This window comes from Dendropsophus ebraccatus, chromosome 5 (assembly GCF_027789765.1).
Source record: "Dendropsophus ebraccatus isolate aDenEbr1 chromosome 5, aDenEbr1.pat, whole genome shotgun sequence".
In the NCBI taxonomy this organism is placed as follows: Eukaryota; Metazoa; Chordata; class Amphibia; order Anura; family Hylidae; genus Dendropsophus; species Dendropsophus ebraccatus.
The window spans coordinates 28307332-28325485 of record NC_091458.1 but is presented as its reverse complement, the minus strand read 5'-3'; the positions used below and the strand labels follow the sequence as shown (position 1 = coordinate 28325485).

Sequence of the window (18154 nt, the reverse complement as noted above, 5' to 3'; positions counted from 1 at the left end):
TCAGAGCCCATTGAAGTAGAAGTCCCGCATTAAACAATGGTAGACGTTAATGAGCCACGAGGAGCGGAGAGCACAATGTAATAAAACCCAGCAGAACGGCCAATGGTAAGGTAATCAGGTGATCAATGCTCGGCGGTCTGGGACGCCTCCAGTACATCAGGGCAACTGGTGCATAAGTGGAACAAACCTAATAAATAGTCGATTTATGAACAAATAAAATCTAAGAAACCTGCAAGCTAGCTTCTCACGTACAGCAATGTTTAACTACTGATTTTAGGGGTCTGTTCACACATGTCAGATTGGATTCCACTCTGAAATCCATTTTAAATCCAATGATGGTCTGCAAATGATTCACGTGAATAGAAGAAGGGGTAAGATCCTTTACATTACAATTTCCATAGGATTTACTAAGAGCAGCATTTCATAGTCCATTATGTGGAATATTACCTGTGCCTGCTACAGTGGCTTTTAAGGGGTTATTCAGTGTTTGAAAAAGATGGCCTCTTTCTTCTAGAGACAACTTGTCTACAGTTTGGGTGCAGGTTTTGCAACTCCGTTCCATTGAAGTGAATGGAGCTTAATTACAAACCGCACCTGAACTGGAGACACGTGGCCATATTTTTCTAACACTGAGTGTTAAATACTTGTACAGATAGAAAATCCAAACCAGACATCAGCTACTCCTAGCAAAAATAGCACCACCCCTTTATTTAGGTTGTATGTGGTATCACAACTCTGCTCTATTCACGTCAATGAAACTGAGCTGAAAACCCACACCCAAACTTAAGAAGAGAGTGGCGCTATTTCTGGAAGAGTTCTAAGCCTGGATTACCCCTTTAGGATACCTTCACACGTACCGTATCGCAGCAGATCTGCAGCAGATTTGACAGTGCGGATTTAATGCGGAGTTCATTCATTTAGTCAAATCTGCTGCGGATCCACTGCGATACGGTACATGTGAAGCTACCCTTAAAGGGGATGAATAACTTGATATTCAAAACTCCATGTCCCTGCCCACCTTGTCAGTACTGATTGAAATAAGTCAACGTTAAGGTTCGGCCTTTGGTGTATGGGGCTCTCATGACCGACCACCCACAGAAATAGGGGTCGGGTGTGATGAGAAATCAATAGCCAACTCCTTTGTTCTACGAGAGATATGCTGCAGTCAGAGCTCTCTGGCTGTGGCTTAACCCTCCCTATAAAAAACACAGGATGGTAGGGGTATTTTCCTATAGTGCATTTAAAGCTAGTAGGCCATATCAGCATCAGGCTTGGGTAGATTGCAGTTTTTCTCACTGTATACAAGGACCATTAGGGAAAACTGTGCAACCCCCTAAAACAAAATACATGTAATTCCAGGTATTATGTGTAAATAGAATATTAGATGAGATGTAACACATACGACTGCAGCGCTGCCTGTTCTTTCTCTAGGGGCTCGATTTTCTCCAGCACATGAGAGTATTGCACGTTAGCCTTCACCCAGGCAGCCAGAGGAGCTGCGGCAGCGCTGGCCCTCTTAGCATTCTGCAGGAGAAACACAACATCAAGAGTTATAAGATAGATAATAGTGGCATTACTCTTCATAGCAATACACCAGACAAGAACAAAACCTACCTTAGCTTCAAAAGATGTGTGATTCTTTTCAAGCAGCTCCTCTACGCTCTCACGGATTTCTTTTGTTATGTTTCTCACATCAAAAGTCACAATTTCTTCCCGCACGCCCCGCTTTGCTAGAAAGCTGAGTAACAGAGAACACAATCATATAGGAAAACACGCACATTATATATAGTGTATAAGGTTCTTTTATGTCCTATAGGCTTTGAAGTTTGAGCTAAATGATTTATTCCTTTAGTTACATATGTTGAAATAATTTGACTAACATCAGCGCCCACAGCTTGCTATTCTTCAGAAACTCACTAGCATAACGTTATATATAAAACCCTGGGACATATTTATCAATGTGCGCCGTGGTATACGCCACAGAAAAGGTACAATCTGCCTGATGGGAGGGTAGGGAGCGGGTACGGCCTCCTCACATGCCTAATTTATCATATGATTTATGATAAACTGCAAACAGGCAGAAATTATGGGAGAAGCCTAAACTGAGTGTAGATTTCTGTCCCAACCATGCAACAGGTGCAAGTCTGGCTGGATTTACTGAGAGGATTGCAGGAAAATGGGGGCAGGGCTTTATTTAAGACTGGCGAGTCTTGATAAATGTCCCCCTCTATGTTCTGTGTAATATAAATCCGCAATGTCGGTTCAGATGGCATCACTTTTTATGATCTATATCACAGACGTCAAACTTGCAGCCCTCTGGCTGTTGCAAAACTACAATTCCCATCATGCCAGGACGGCCAAAGCTAAAATTTTGGCTGTCCAGGCAGGAAGAGAATTATAATTTTGCAACAGCCGCGGTTTCTACGTTCCTGATCTACATCAATGTTCTCTCCACTCCATGTGATCCTACCGGAGGGACATAGAGACACTTGCTGCCCATGTAAAACTAAAGCCCCTATTACATGGGTCAATTCAGAGGAGCAAACAAGAGCCGACCTGTCAGGTAAGCGCTCGCTTGCTCCTCTTTCCCTGCTCCCAGCCGGCACTATTACACGCACTGGCAGCGAGTGGGTAAGAGCGGGGGGCTGCCCAAGTGATCGCTAGATCGTCCAGGTAGCCCATAAAAGATAGCAGTGGTTTGCCACCGCTCCTATTGCACACTGCTATCCTCATCACTGACGTTTTAGCCTGTTGAAAGACGCCGATCAGCCAACTTTGCGCATGTCGGCTGATCGTGGTCTTCTATTAAACTAAGCGATCATCGGCCATAATCCCTTTGTGTAATAGGGCCTTATGTCTGTGAAACATATTTTTAATTAGATTATACTATAATCTTTTGTATCAGTTAGGCAAAAAACATCATACAGGTGTATACATGCTGTATGTATTTATATGACTCAATGATGGACCACTCAAGTTGGAAAAGATATACACTGGGAAATCAGGCTACAAAGGACTGACTGCTATTAACTAAGGGCTGATGAGCATGAGCATAAAGGGAACCTGCCATTACTTTCATGCTGCCTGAACCACAAGTTATTAGGACAGTCCCTAGTGGCTTCTGTTTACTCTGTCAATCTTAATAGACAGATCTCGCCCTATAACCAAAAAAGGGGAGAGATCTATTAATCAAGGGTGTTGGGGTAAGAAGAAACCACCGGGAACTGGCCAAAGGTTTGGGCAGCATGGGTGATGGCAGGTTCCCTTTAGAGGCAACATGTCATCAGAAAATAAACAATTTTCTAAAAAAATAATCCTAAAATCTTGTAGTTTTCATTCTGGCCACTAAACCTAAGTTGACACTTCCCGTTATGTATAGGTGATGTTAACAGCTCAACCTCCCCCTCTCTGTAGAAAGACCTCTGGACAAGTCATAGAGCATGCCCAGGAACCTTTCCCATTCATGTCAAGAGGGCAGTTGTTGTTGTCTAAGTCCACGAGGCTCTCAGTAGAGCATACCTCAAAATGCTCTTAAAAACAAGTCAGGCAAGATGGCAACTCATGTAATATCATACAAAAATAAGTAAAATTAATTTATTGGAATAGGATACATGCTGGATATATGGAATTTCTTACCTTTTCATGCTCACCCATGATGTATCAAAGATCCCCATGAGTCTTAGCACACCTTCAAGAATGTCTCGAATAACATCTGGGGGCATGCGTAAGGAGCGGATCTCTGACAGAGACTCTGGTTTTATGTTACCGACTGCCTGTTTTGCTTCATCCACCAAAGGCTAAAACGTAGAGGAGGATTGGAAACAATGATGCGCATGAAAAATGAACTGCACAACATAACTCTGAACAGTAAGCTAGGGTATAGTACAGAGATGTGTACAGAGACTATTATATAACTGGACTATCACACTGCTGAAGAACGAAAACTACATCAGAGGGAGGCACGGGTTCTGGAAGGTTCACATCGCTTATACAATACTGTTGCCCCTCTTGGGCAATGTCTGCTTTCTCCCTACGCTCTCCAATGTGGTTTTCAAACAATATTTTTTGGGGTTGAATTCAGTGCCATAATACTCCCATTGAGGGCTGGGCTGAACCATCATACATATTGGGGAATAAAAGATTCTCTTTGTCAAGTTGCATGCTCAGCTGATTTCCAAGTAACTAGATGATAACCCACAAAGCTTGTGTTAAAGCCGTAAGAAATGGTCCAACCCTGCACAGTAAATCTCACATATTGGCACTATTAGGCCATGTTCCCACTACGCAAGTTCCGTAGTAATCAGAGCCATTGTTGCAGATTTGCAACAACGGCCGTGATTACTACGGAACTCACGTAATGCTGCAGCTGAGGGAATCCCAACTGGAATGTACACAATTAGTATACACTCCGGCCTGGATCCATAGCGGCGCTGCAAAAAACTGACAATGAATATCGGCCGCAGAAAACGTGTCAGTTCACACAATGGAGCATGCGGCTCCGGCCGTACGCTCCATTGTTTGCAGTGGGGAATTTGGATGTGGGCACACACACTGATGTGCCCACATCCGAATTCAGTGGCAGTGAAGATCATCACTGCAGTACCGGCCGGGATAATCTTCTCTGACACTGGCTGTTCTGTGACCCGGCCGGGTCACGGAGCAGCCGGTGTCTTACCACGTTGGTACATGGCATTACAAGGGAAGATGTGCAGCCGATTGCCAATGATTTTCGGACAGGTCAAACGACCCAAACACCTGAGGAACAGGCCTTGCTCATTCATTAGCTGATCGCTGGCTCTGTTCCCTGGGTGATATTGATTTTTTAATCCCGTGTAATAGGGGCCTTACATGTGGTGTTTACTACAGACACACTGTAGGCTTCACTTACAACTGTGATGTTGCACTGTTAAAACGCCACCCCGTATATTCTGCATAATCTGCTGTGGATCTGCAGTCCAGAATCCATAATACAAATTCACATCATATCCACCATGTCTGAGCTCATACCTACCAACACATACATAGGTAAGAGGAGAGAAATCCGCACTACATACAATGCTTAGCAACTCAGGAATAAATGTCCATGCCTGGTACAAGATAACCTTTTCATACTAAATCCATGGGACTAAGGATTTTATCCTGATACCTGAACATCCTTTAGTTCATCATCAATTTTCCTCTTCCTTTCCTCAATCTTAACAGACTCTTCGGCTATCCTGTGTTTTATCTTCTCCATTTCAGTCTTCTGATCACTGGCATTCTGTAAAACAAGAGGAGTAGATATCTTAGTACTTCTCCAGCAGAGTCATCCTGCTGCCAGGCACGTCACCATCTCAGCTACATAACATGGGAAAAGACCCAAACTTGGCATCACAGTTACTTATGGATATTATTTTTTCCATGTTAGTGCACTCTTATGTATTATGACTATGATCCAGGGCAATATGGACAACGGACAGTAACAGTATGTCCAGCAGACAGTTTTCACCATTTCTGTTCTTCTGAAAATAATGAAAACATCTCAGAGCTGTTATTGTAGTGACTTTAACCACTCAATGCCCTGGCCTGCTTTGGATGTATATTATATTTGTCAGACTATATGAATATGTATACCTCTCTCTTTTCTCATCTCCGCCAATGATCTTTGTGATTGATGCAGGGCAGGAGAGGAAGCTGGATATGATGTATAAACCCTATCCAGCTTCCTAACAAAAGAGAACAACATACTAGGCCCAAAGTTTCAGGTCCTGCAGAGCTGCTGTACAGTCCAAGATGTCATGAGCATGTGAGAGAGGAGTCACAGTGTCTAACTATAGTACTAAACTGCAGAGCTTACTACTTAGGGTTTATTAACATCAATGTGTGTGGTCCTGCAGCAGAGGTGTATGTATAGTCATGCAGTACAGCAGCGTCTGTGGGTATAACAGAGCTGTGTGTATTCTTGCACTGGTCACTGTGTAGTGCGGGCAGGGGTGCTGTGGATAGCTCAGCAGCCTGTTTTGTCTGGAAACTCTGCGGATGAAATTAGTTTTTTTTCTAAATATACTACACACACATATGTCTCATGATCAGCAGGGATAGTAAACACACATCACTTGGTGGTCCTTTTAGTGCAAAAAGTAATTGTCTAAATTATGATCACTAAACCTAGCATAATATATATATATATATATATATATATATATATATATATATATATATATATATATATATATATTACACATATATATATATATATATAGATAGAGAGAGAGAGAGAGAGAGAATACAGAGCAAACTGTATATGTTTATGACATCAAGCAATACATGTTTGTGGGGTGAGAGATATATTCTCATAGATGCGGTATTATTGTGCCTATCGGATGAGGTAAAGCAGTATACCTCCTAATAATTGGGAACACTTCATGAGGATAGTACCTGCATGGACGTGGTGATCTCCTGTAGAGCGGCATCAGCCTCGGCTTGTTTCGTTTTCAGCAATAAGCTTTGTTCTCCAGCTTTTCTTTTCAGCTCATCTACTAGAGATTTGGCTTCATTCAGTTTTGATACTCCAGCCTGAGATAAAGGATAAGAGCACAAACACAGGTTACATCCCAAATCCACCAAGTGACAAAAAAGGTTATATATATATTGCTCAAAAAATAAAGGGAACACTCAAATAACACATCCTAGAAATACTCACATTGAATACTTTGTTCTGTACAAAATCACACAAAAATCATTAATGGAAATCAAATTTATTACCCAATGGAGGCCTGGATTTGGAGTCACAAACAAAATTAAAGTGGAAAAACACACTACGGGCTGATCCAGCTTTGATGTAATGTCCTTAGTCAAAATGTGGCTCAGTATTGTGTGTGGGCTCCACGTGCCTGTACGACCTCCCTACAACACCTGGGCATGCTCCTGATGAGGTGGCGGAGGGTCTCCTGAGGGATCTCCTCCCAGACCTGGACTAAAGCATCCGCCAACTCCTGGACAGTCTATGGTGCAACGTGACGTTGGTGGATGGAGGAAAACATGTCGTCCAAGATGTGCTCAATGTGATTCAGGTCTGGGGAACAAGCGGGCCAGTCCATAGCTGCAATACCTTCATCCTGCAGGAACTGCTGACACACTCCAGCCACATGAGGTCTAGCATTGTTCTGCATTAGGAGGAACCCAGGGCCAACTGCACCAGCATGTGGTGTCACAAGGGGTCTGAGGATCTCATCTCGGCACCTAACGGCAGTCAGGCCACCTCTGGTGAGCTCATGGAGGGCTGTGCGCCCTCCAAAGAAATGCCATCGTACACCATTACTGACCCACTGCCAAACCAGTCATGCTGAGGGATGTTGCAGGTAGCAAAACGTTCTCCGTCGTGTCTCCAGACTCAGTGTGCACCTGCTCTCATCCGTGAAGAGCAGAGGGTGCCAATGTTGAATTTGCCAATCCTGGTGTTCTCTGGGCAAATACCAATCACCCTGTACGGTGTTGGGCTGTGAGCAAAACCCCCATCTGTGGATGTCGGCCCTCATACCATCCTCATGGAGTCTGTTTCTGAGTTTGACCAGACACATGGATATTAGTGGCTACTGGAGGTTGTTTAACAGGGCTTTGGCTCTGACTTCTCCTACTTGCACAAAGGCAGAGGTAGCAGTCCTGCTGCGGGGTTGTTGCCCTCCTACAGCCCTCTCCATGTCTCCTGGTGTACACCACCTCATGCTACCTCTATGAGTTAAAGCAATGACAAAATGCAAAAGTGACAAGTCAGCCAAAAGGGATGAGAACAGAGGAATGGTCTGTGGTCCCCACCTGCAGAATCTCTCCTTTATAGGGGTTGTCCTGCTATTTGTTGATCATTTCTACCTGTTAAATATTCCATTTGCACAAAAGCAGGAGGAATTGATTCAGCATCAGTGCTGCTAAATAACTGGATATGATGATTTCATAGAAGTGTGATTGACTTGGAGTTACATCGTGTTGTTTAAGTGTTCCCTTTATTTTTTTAAACAGTGTATATATATACATATACATATAATTGAATATTGCTCACTATCACTCCTTTACCGAAAAAGAGGTGATGGCTGGTAGAACTGCATCCAAACATTAAAACTCTGCATCCTCAAAATGCTATGAAAAAATACTTCAAATAAAAAAAAAAAAGAGCTCTACTCCTCCTTCTGCTTGTTGTTGGTACATTGCCACCAATCTGTAGTTTCAGCCAAAGTGTCCCTAATAATATCCCCATTCACCGAGAACAGGATGTGGCAGCTGATCTATGGCCTCGACAGTCATGCCATGCTCCCTGGCAATTTTAGGGAAAGCCTAAAACAACCCTCTAAGGAAACTGGAAATCTGCCATAGGAAACGGATTCAGCCAACACATAAAGGTAATCATCTTGTTTGGACAATATGCTTACTGCTTAGAAACAGAGAAATAACAGCTGATGGGAAACCATAGTCCATCTAGTCTGCCCTTATAGGTTATCCTTTTTATCTTAGGATAGATGTATGTTCAATCCCATTTACTGTGGATTTTACCAACCACATCAGTGGGATGTTTGTTCCAAGCTCTCTCAGTAAAGTAATATTTTCTGACATTGCTTCTGATCGTCCCCCATCTAACCTCGTTCTTGTGATTAGGTTCTTATAAAAGATTACAGCTAATCTCCCTGCAGTCCTGTCCATACTATGTATCTGGCTTATTTTCTAACCAGCCATGCTATGATTCTAGGTTGATTTTCTAAGAGCAATAGCAAACACAATATATAGTATAGTCAGCTTAACTACAATAACACAGCAATCCATTTTACGCTGTACCTGTAAGTGCTTCTGTTTCTTGGTAAGCTCAGCTTTCTTACTGCTGAACAGTGAGCCATACACTTGAAGGAAGGTCATGTATCGTCTTGGAGTGGCACCATATGCTTTGCAGGATTCATGGATTGTCAAGAAAGATTTGTAAAATCCAGACTCTCCTATAAAAATACAGATAGAAAAAAAAATCTGATAGATACCGTTGCTTAAATGGTCACTAATAATGTTGGGTGATCTTACAGAACATAGGGCAGAACCTAGACCTGACTGCTTTGAAAGTGGAAATAAATACAGAATAAAGATATCAACAACCGATCCTTCAGATTCAGGTTCTGCTGCACCTACTGTAAGTTCGCTTAAGCTGCTATGAACGTATATACGAAGGGCAACAGTATTCCTGTCCATTGTATAGCTACGGTAGTATATGGCAATTGTTATGAAATTTACCCTCTACAGGCTATGTCTCTGCTTTTCCCTCATTCCCCAGTTAGCGAATACAGATAAAGGGCTCTTGCACACTGAATAAAGAGGCTGAATTTACAAGAGGAGTCTGCTTTAATGAGGGCAACATAAACTAGCGACAAAATCGGTGTATGACATCATTCTGTTCAGCCGTTCTCCTAATATGCAGGAGAATAGGATTCTTGCCACACCCCTCCCCTGCCCTCCAGCTGCTGATTGACAGGTGACTGCCTATAAACAGCATGGATAGATAACTGCCAATAAGCAGCTGCTGGGAGGAGTTTTCTGTTTCTCATGAATATCCAGGACTAACAAAACAATGTAAGCGATACATCATTTTGTTCAGCTTCTTTGTCACTAGTTTATGCTGCCCTTAGCTAGGGCGGCATAAACCTACTGAGAGTCTCTTTAAATATTTTATTTTTTTAATGGTGAAAGATAAATTTAAGATGAGGTGGAGGTGGCAAAATAGTCATTGTACTATGGATTTTTGCAAAGTTTCTTGAAAGTTAAGTGACCAATATAGCTTAAACAAATCGAAGACAAATGAGAAGAGATCTACCTGGTGAAGACTTCTTGTACTCTGATTGCTGGCTCTTCTCCTGACTTGTCATATCAGAAAATAACATCTTAGGAATCTAAACAGATATTAGTACATTACTAAGCACATAAATCGTGATGGTGAAATAACGATTTTTCTTCGTTAATAAAAAGCATCTTATTCCTGTATCCTGGCCAAACAAATTGTTACTCTGCATAACAATATACACAATTTAGAGTCTTGGTTAAAACATTTATACTCTCAGAAAATGACCTGAACGTAGCCTCTAGCTGACTTAGTTTCAGCTCAGAGTCAATGAGGTCGTGCCTGTTCATGTCAGCATCCAATTTTGGTAGACTGAAGTCATATACATGCAACGTGTAGATACATCCTGCTGTGATTCCATTAGAGAACATACCTTCTTCATGCTCCTATCAGACCAGCCCTCCATCCACTGTACTGAGCACTTCTTGTATAAGGCTGGGTTACTCTCACAGTTTATTGTGAAGTTTGTGTTGGTACAGTCCATGATAAGGACAACGTGAAGGTTCTGCAGGATCCCTGAAATTGGACAATAGCCATTGTCAGTGTGGCAGTAAGAGAAAGTGTTTAGGCTATAGGTAAATTTCACATGAAAAAAAAATATTTTAACACCTGTAAGTGCAACTTTCTTAACTAATGGTAAACACTATGTTTCACAATACAAGCCTTTTTCTTCACCCTGATATGCTATATGTGTCCTCAGTGCTGGTCTAGGAACTTGGTGAGGTAAGACTGTAGGATGTGGTGCTGTGCTGGCTTCTATACTGCAAACTGCACAGCTGGTTCTCTCCTCTCCCTTCTCACCCATCCCCCTCAGCCCCTCCCCCCTCCATAGGTTATAATAGACACAGCAAACCCATCTTCACTTTGCTTCTTTGCAACAGATAAGAAGTGAGGGAGGGAGCTAAAAAACAGCCTTGTGTCTAAAGAAGGAACCTTATTTGTCTAATAAAACCTATTACAAAGTTTCTTAAAATCACTTGTACTATTGATTTCTGCAAAGTTGTTTAAAATTACAGCTACACTTTAAAAAACATAAAAGTGCAATGTTCTGGTCAATCACAAACATTAGAAGCAGAAGAACAGTCTCACCTTCCATTACGGGACATATATGATATTCTCAAAAACCACACTCAAATGAACAATAAACTAAAGGTTTTTAAATCATGGGAAGCTGACTTTCCTATCCCTCAACTACAAAACAAACTTCTAGCAGGCCTGAAAGCAGTTAGAGCTTCTATAATAAATGAACAATAAAGGGAAATGCACCTAAAAATTCTAAACAAGGCCACATACGCGTTTGACCGGTCTTGGAAAAACACACCCGAACATTTTCTGAAACAATGCCCTAAATGTAGTCTTCACAAAGCTGATCTCCTCCATGGGCTCTGGCATTGTCCAAAACTACATAAATATTGGACAGAGATCAGGGAACTACTAGACTCCATTTGGTGTATTGCGCTACCCAACGATCCACTCCCATGTATTTTCCATTATCATTCAGTGAATTTGGATGGTGTAGAAACCCGCATATTTTTACCGCAGGGAATCCATGTTGTTTTACTTGTTACTATGAAATGTATATTACGACACTGGATAAAGGATTCTATTCCCACTATTTCTGAAGTCAAAGATACCGTCATACATCTCCTCCATTTGGAGAAAATCAATGCATTACATAGTCCGAATTCATACTTATATGCATCTGGTAATGTTCTCCGACTACAGACTATAATTTTCCCACTTCTCAACCTCTACAGAACATACTAAGGGACTCTTTTTGGGACATTTTATGTCTGACTTTTACACTACAGAAATGTAATATTTTTCTTTTGTCTTATGTTGTTAAGTAACTAACATCCTCTCATAATGTGATGCATGAGATACTGTACAATATATTAATTTTGGTTACAATGCCGAAAACCAATAAAATATAAAAAAAAAAAAAAAAAAAGCAGAAGAGCAGTCAGCTATATGAAGGAGTTGCATAGATTCTACAGCAATAATATAGTCAAGAATTTTATTGAAGATTTTACAGAAAGTTGCTTATTTTTGCAAAGAAGCAAATCAAGAAGAAAATCAAGAAGTAAAAACACAAGGGTGTCCATAGCCTTTAAAGTGTCACTGTCGTTATAACTTTCAAAATCTAAACCAACAGTAGATGTGATATAAAGCAAGTTTGCAATATACAGTCATTATTTTTTTTTTTTAAGTTATCAGGGAAAACATGGCGCTTCCTGTTTTCTGAAAAAAAACAGGTAACAGAAAACAGGAAGTCCTGTGTATCCCAGGTTATCTCAGCTCTCACAGAGAGAAGGCAGTCATGTGATTGATGGACACATTGGGCCGTGACTCTCTGTACTGGCCGGAATTCCTGTGTTTAGTCTCTTTTTTTCAACCAGCACAAGTCATAAAATCTGCCTTCAGGAGACTGGACCTGGATTTATGGTAAGTTCAGCTTTGTTTTACAGCATGATAACAACAACAACAACAAAAATATTGATGTAAATTGCAAACTTGCTTTATATCACATCTTCTGTTGATTTAGATTTTGAAAGTTATGATGACAGGTACACTAAGTTTTTTTTTCAACAATAAAAAAAAAAAAATCACTTATCAAAGCATGTCATCCTAGAGTCACCTCTTCAATACAATGTGGAATTAATGTGGTCCACTAAACAAGATAGTAGAAGTATGCAACATTATATACTACAGATGATGTTCTTTCTTTTATTAGTCCAATACCAATAAAACAAGAGCAGATCGGGGCACTTACTAAAAGTAAAATATGTAAACAATGGTCCTGTGAATCCATCTTCAGATGCCTGGTCCTTCAGTGGTGACAACAGCGGTTCTAGCTCCTCCATGGTATATAAGCCAGGAACCTCGCCTAAAGACAGAGCAAAGGTAAGGCTGGGTACACACTGCATTTATGCTCAAGGTTTAAAGTATACATTTTATATAACTCCTTAGAAAGAAATAAACCTAATCATTGAACAGATGCTAAAAACAGACGCTTCTGTATGCCATACAGCACAATCCCTTTCCTATTCCATTGTAGCTTTTTCTTTTTTGGTAAACAAAGCCAGTTCGGCTTCTCTTTGGTATACAAAAGGGCAGGAAGAGAGCAGCAACTCTAATGGTGTGTTTACACAGACAGATTTATCTGACAGATTCTTGCAGCCAAAGCCAGGAACAAACTATAAACAGAGAAGAGGTCATAAAGGAAAGACTGAGATTTCCCCTCTTTTCAAATCCATTCCTGGCTTTGGTTTTAAAAATCCGTCAGATAAATCTGTCTGCGTAAACACACTATTTGGCTTTGTTCACCAGCCATTTAAAGGTAAAACTGACAGCACGGATATGCCTAACATTCATATGTACTGGGAGGACATAAGAGACAACCCACAGTTATTATGGTGTGCAGCCATCTTTAGTAGAGGAATCCTAAGTTAGGGCCCTACTACACCAACAGATACCTGACATATTTTTGCAACCAAAGCCAGGAACGGACTATAAACAGAGAATAGGTGATAAAGGAAAGACTGAGATTTCTCCTCTTTTCAAATCCATTTCTGGCTTTGGCTGAAAAAATCAGTCAGATATTGGTTGGTGTAATAGGGCGCTTAGACATTTATTCAAACTTGTTCAGAGATCACAAAGATGCTGAAGTATCAGTAGCTAAGCATTTGTCTTTGGTTGTGGACTTGACATTCTATATATTCACACACATTTCATTTTATAGAAACCAGAGCCAGTAAGTACAATCTTCCAGGAAAAACTCATCATGTCCATATGAACAAAAATAAAACCAGAATTACATATGAAATTAAATGGCAATGCAATGGAGGAAGCGTCTCTGGAGGAAGCTGCTGACAGATGACAGTACCTGAGGACAGCAGGCTGTTAATCATCTCTAGAAATGTTGGATGGACGAACTGATAGTCCTCCAGGAGCAGAACTACTTGCTGTCCTTCTATGCCAGCCATCTGCATGACCTGAAGACAAGGGGACTTCGGTTAGATCATGATGACAGGGATGACAATAGCAATCTTATGGGTAAGGCTGGAGATACAAGAGAAAGCAGCTGCTCTGGCCAAGGGCTCACAGAGACCATGACTGACAGCCATGGCCATATGTGCTAGAAATATGGTGGAATACGCACAGTAAATAATACATAACCTAAATATGGTAAGCCGGCTAAAAACTACTACAGTACTAGAGAAAACAACACACTGTGGCATCATATATTACTAGTCTGCAATGGTTAACTATATGTACGATCCCTATGATAAGTGTAGAAACAGAATTTTTTTCGCACAGCCCTATAACTATGTTGCGACCACTGCATACAGGTAAAAAGTAACACCCATTGCCTGAGCAATGTTGAGGACCATTGGCCACTCTCATTCGGAAGTCATATCAAAGTAGCTGGCTTGGTGCCTTCCCTGTTCCAGCAGGGGTAAAGCCATTGGCCATCAGACGCACGTGGAAGGCCTGGGAGTGAGGTAAGTACATACCATCAAACATCCTAGGAAAACCCCTTTAAGAACACAGCTATTCTGAACTTTAAAAGAATTGCTGAGAATGACCAAAAACAGACGGCAAAAAATGGTGGCTTTTATCCAAAAACAGTGCAAGGTATGGCAGCTCAGCCTCATTCACTTCAGTGGTGCTGAGCTGCAATGCAACACATGACCTCTGCCAAAGTGTGGTGCTGTTTGTGGCAGACAGCAGATTTATTTTTTAAATGGTTCTCCAGATGCCAACATTGATGGCTTATTCTCAGTGGTAGCGCCAGGCACTGCTGCTCAGCTACCAGTCAGGTGAATAGGAGCTGGGCTGCAGTAACCGCAACTACACCGCTCAACGTAGAGATCTGAGGTTTTTGGGTGATGTACACTGTATATATCCAGGTGCCATGGCATTACCATATAGCTGATCGGTGGCCATCCCACGGATCAGATACTGATGGCCTATCCTGAATATAGGATATTAATATCTGTTTTAGGAGACCCCCTTTAATCCACTATAAACCTAGCATTTTTGAGGAGAAGACTTTTGTTTTCAACGCCAATGCTCAATATAGAATTATGAAAGCTTATTTGCTGTAGATTGGGTTTAGATACAGGATTATATCAGATATACATTACCTGCTTTAGGTCATTCTTGAACTGTTTGAGCTCATATCCTCTAGAGATCTTGGGGGTAAAAAGCACAGCGCCATGCATATGGGTGACAAGAGAGGTGACAGTTCTACGGCCAACACCACTCCGCCCAGCCAGGAGAAGGGATCCACCAGGAAAGCTCAGCATGCGATCTACTCGAGACATGAAATCCAGAACTTCATGGAATAGGAGAATATCCAACTCTCGATTATCGCGGCCGAACTGAATTATACCCTGGAAAAAAAGGCAATGGAAATGCAATGGGGAATTTAATAAAGCAGACATGGGGGCTCAGAGACCATGTCTACAGATCGTAGTCATTGCACTATGAGTTATGCTGAATTATAAAATGCTTCAAATGTACCTGTCCATTAAAAAAACAAAAAAACAAAACAGGTAACATGTCCTAGGGATTAGTTACAATTCGTTTCATTAAAGAAGAAGTCCGGCGAAAATTTTTATTAAAGTATAGTATTTCCCCCCCAAAAGTTATACAAATCTCCACTATACACTTATTATGGGAAATGCTTTTTTCCCTGCACTTACTACTACATCAAGGCTTCACTTCCTGGATAACATGGTGATGTCACTTCCTGGATAACATGGTGATGTCACTTCCTGGATAACATGGTGATGTCACTTCCTGGATAACATGGTGATGTCACTACCCGACTCCCAGAGCTGTGCGGGCTGTGGCTGCTGGAGAAGATGATGGCAGAAGGATGCTCAGTGTCCCTCCAGTGCCCTGTGTCCCTCAGTGTCCCCCTGCCATCATCCTCTCCAGCAGCCACAGCCAGCACAGCTCTGGGAGTCGGGTCATGACACCACCATGTTATTCAGGAAGTGACATCACCATGTTATTCAGGAAGTGACATCACCATGTTATCCAGGAAGTGAAGCCTTGATGCAGTAGTAAGTGTAGAAAAAAAAAAAACACTTTATAACCATTTTCCCTAATAAGTGTATATTAGTGATTTGTATAACTTTTGGGGGGCAATACAATACTTTAATAAAAATTTTCGCCGGACTTCTCCTTTAACAAGAACATGTTTTCCATTAGCACACCTTATTAATAACATCTTTAAAGTCAGCAGAGTTTAACCGTCCAAGGGGCCGTCCATGAGCAGGTAAGGCCTGTCCGGGGGCAAGTACTGATCCAGCTTCATGCAGCGCTCCCCACGTTACATAGAAAGAGTCTAATAGAAAAAAAAAATACAAGAAAAAAGTTAGACTCTCAGCAGAGTAGACAAATATTGCTCTTAAGATTTTAATTATGTTCATAGGGACCAAAGAAGTAAGGGGTCTCCTTGAGGAAAGTGCCAAAGTGGCATATGGAGTCTTATGGGCCATGGATAAAATACGCCAGAAGGATGGAAACCTGTTCTCTGGGGCCACCTATCGGCAATGGCACTGAATATCAAAGGTCATGTACATAAACAACCTAGAAACATGACTGGGGATGGTAGCTCTTCCTTCTGGAGGGCGGTCTGACTTGGCTTATAGTTCCCAGCCAAGAACTGACTTGCAGGGATGCTCCAAAAGGTAGCACAGGAGAACTCTATTCCTTCTGAAGGAACATCCCTATTGACAATGATGTTAGCACAGATGTGGCTGGGTCTACAGAATTGTAAAATAAAATCAGGAGTATTAATAACCCTCAGTCTATTTGGCCAATTGATTTATAGAGAAATTCCACATGATTGTCCCTCCACATTCCCCCTTTCATTCAGCCTTGAGATGTTCACACCTGCCATGTGGTCCAACACATCAGACCCCCAGTCTCCTTGCAGCACTGATATTAAAATATTATCAAAGACGTTCAGCTCCTTAGAGGTCACAATCCTGTCCCGGAACAATCTCCGAGCTTCATATGCCACAATTTCCAGGACATTGTCTTGAGGTTGTTGTGAGGATCCTTAGGAGTAAAAGAAAATCAATCATAGAAGGATTCAGATGTTAGCTACAGAGAAACATGGACTGCAATGGACTGAAGGGTAAAAGACTTACCATTACAGAGAGGGAGAAGGGAACAGCAGATATAAAAGAGGAGAAAGTTAGAAAACAAACGAGAGAAGAGTAAAATACATAACTGCTCAGCTTTAAAGCAGAAGCAATTGTCATTACACATAATAACATGGCTTATAATAGATACAAGGTGTAAATTATTAAAGAATACCGGTCACCAGTCAAAAGTAGAGATGAGTGGAGAGGCCAAACTGTTCAAGTTCAGCATCATTCTCTAAACCCACAACACAAAGTTATTGATCCCACCATGTCCCAATGCTGACACACACTGGGAAAGGAAGATACAGCTGGGAAGAGACTGCAGCAGTAACTGCAATGTCTCGGTTGGGTCTTGGTTGTGTTACGGTTGAGTCCGTCAATGAAAGTATATGAGACTACAAGTGAGTGGATGGTGCTGTTGCAGTTTCCTCTCCCTACATCAGACTCACCACCTTAACCAGCATGTACTGTGGGTATTTAGCACAAGCCGGCTGCATAAAGCAGATGTATACTATAAAACCTACCTCCGGTTAAGTCGTATCTAAATAACCCGAGAATCCACTGTGTGAGGATACAAGGTGTGAATAGGTAATGGCTGTGGTCATCAACCGAAAACTTCAGCCGAACCTAAACAAAAGTTTGAAAAGTCAATAAGATGGTTAAAAATCAATGGTTAAAAATACAATGAAAATTAACATATACATTTTCCCATGTCTTTAAAAAAAAACAATTACAAATTACAAATTTAATCATTGGTCATTTTCAGAGCTGGAAAGTATTATTTGCCCTCTTAAAGATGAGTTATTTTTAGAGATGAGCACAATTGAAGCTTCCTTGAGTCCAAACGTGCGGTATTTGATTACTGGTGACTAAAGAAGTTGGATGCAGCCCTAGGGAATCCCGGAAAACATGGGTATAGCCTATGGCGTTTGTCTGTAGCCATATTTTCTCCCTAGGGCTGCACCCAACTTCTTCAGCCAGCAGTAATCAAATGCCAAATGATCAGACTCGAGCATGCTCCACTTTTGCTCATCGCTAGTTATTGTAGAGAATGTGCACAGTGGCGCAGATTGGTGCGGATTAGATGTGGATTTCAACCTTAAAAACAAAGAGTGTGAAATACGTTGTAAATCTGCTTAAA

The 18154-nt window shown here is 41.4% G+C and overlaps 1 protein-coding gene across 3 annotated transcripts in view; it reads right to left on the bottom strand.

The window, feature by feature from the left end:
* DYNC2H1 (dynein cytoplasmic 2 heavy chain 1) overlaps nucleotides 1-18154 on the bottom strand; it is a 276780-nt gene that overhangs the window by 177481 nt on the left and 81145 nt on the right. For 2 of the 3 annotated variants that reach the window (XM_069969745.1, XM_069969746.1), the window contains exons 46-59: nucleotides 17538-17640; nucleotides 16757-16924; nucleotides 16075-16205; nucleotides 14995-15243; nucleotides 13731-13839; nucleotides 12618-12731; nucleotides 10218-10360; nucleotides 9821-9896; nucleotides 8803-8957; nucleotides 6418-6555; nucleotides 5147-5260; nucleotides 3637-3797; nucleotides 1615-1738; nucleotides 1403-1524 (exon numbers count right to left, since the gene is read on the bottom strand). In XM_069969745.1, coding sequence (XP_069825846.1) covers nucleotides 1403-1524; nucleotides 1615-1738; nucleotides 3637-3797; nucleotides 5147-5260; nucleotides 6418-6555; nucleotides 8803-8957; nucleotides 9821-9896; nucleotides 10218-10360; nucleotides 12618-12731; nucleotides 13731-13839; nucleotides 14995-15243; nucleotides 16075-16205; nucleotides 16757-16924; nucleotides 17538-17640 — 1907 coding nt within the window. The remainder of the gene's footprint in view (nucleotides 1-1402; nucleotides 1525-1614; nucleotides 1739-3636; nucleotides 3798-5146; nucleotides 5261-6417; nucleotides 6556-8802; nucleotides 8958-9820; nucleotides 9897-10217; nucleotides 10361-12617; nucleotides 12732-13730; nucleotides 13840-14994; nucleotides 15244-16074; nucleotides 16206-16756; nucleotides 16925-17537; nucleotides 17641-18154) is intronic. The other variant, XM_069969747.1, reaches the window with a different exon arrangement.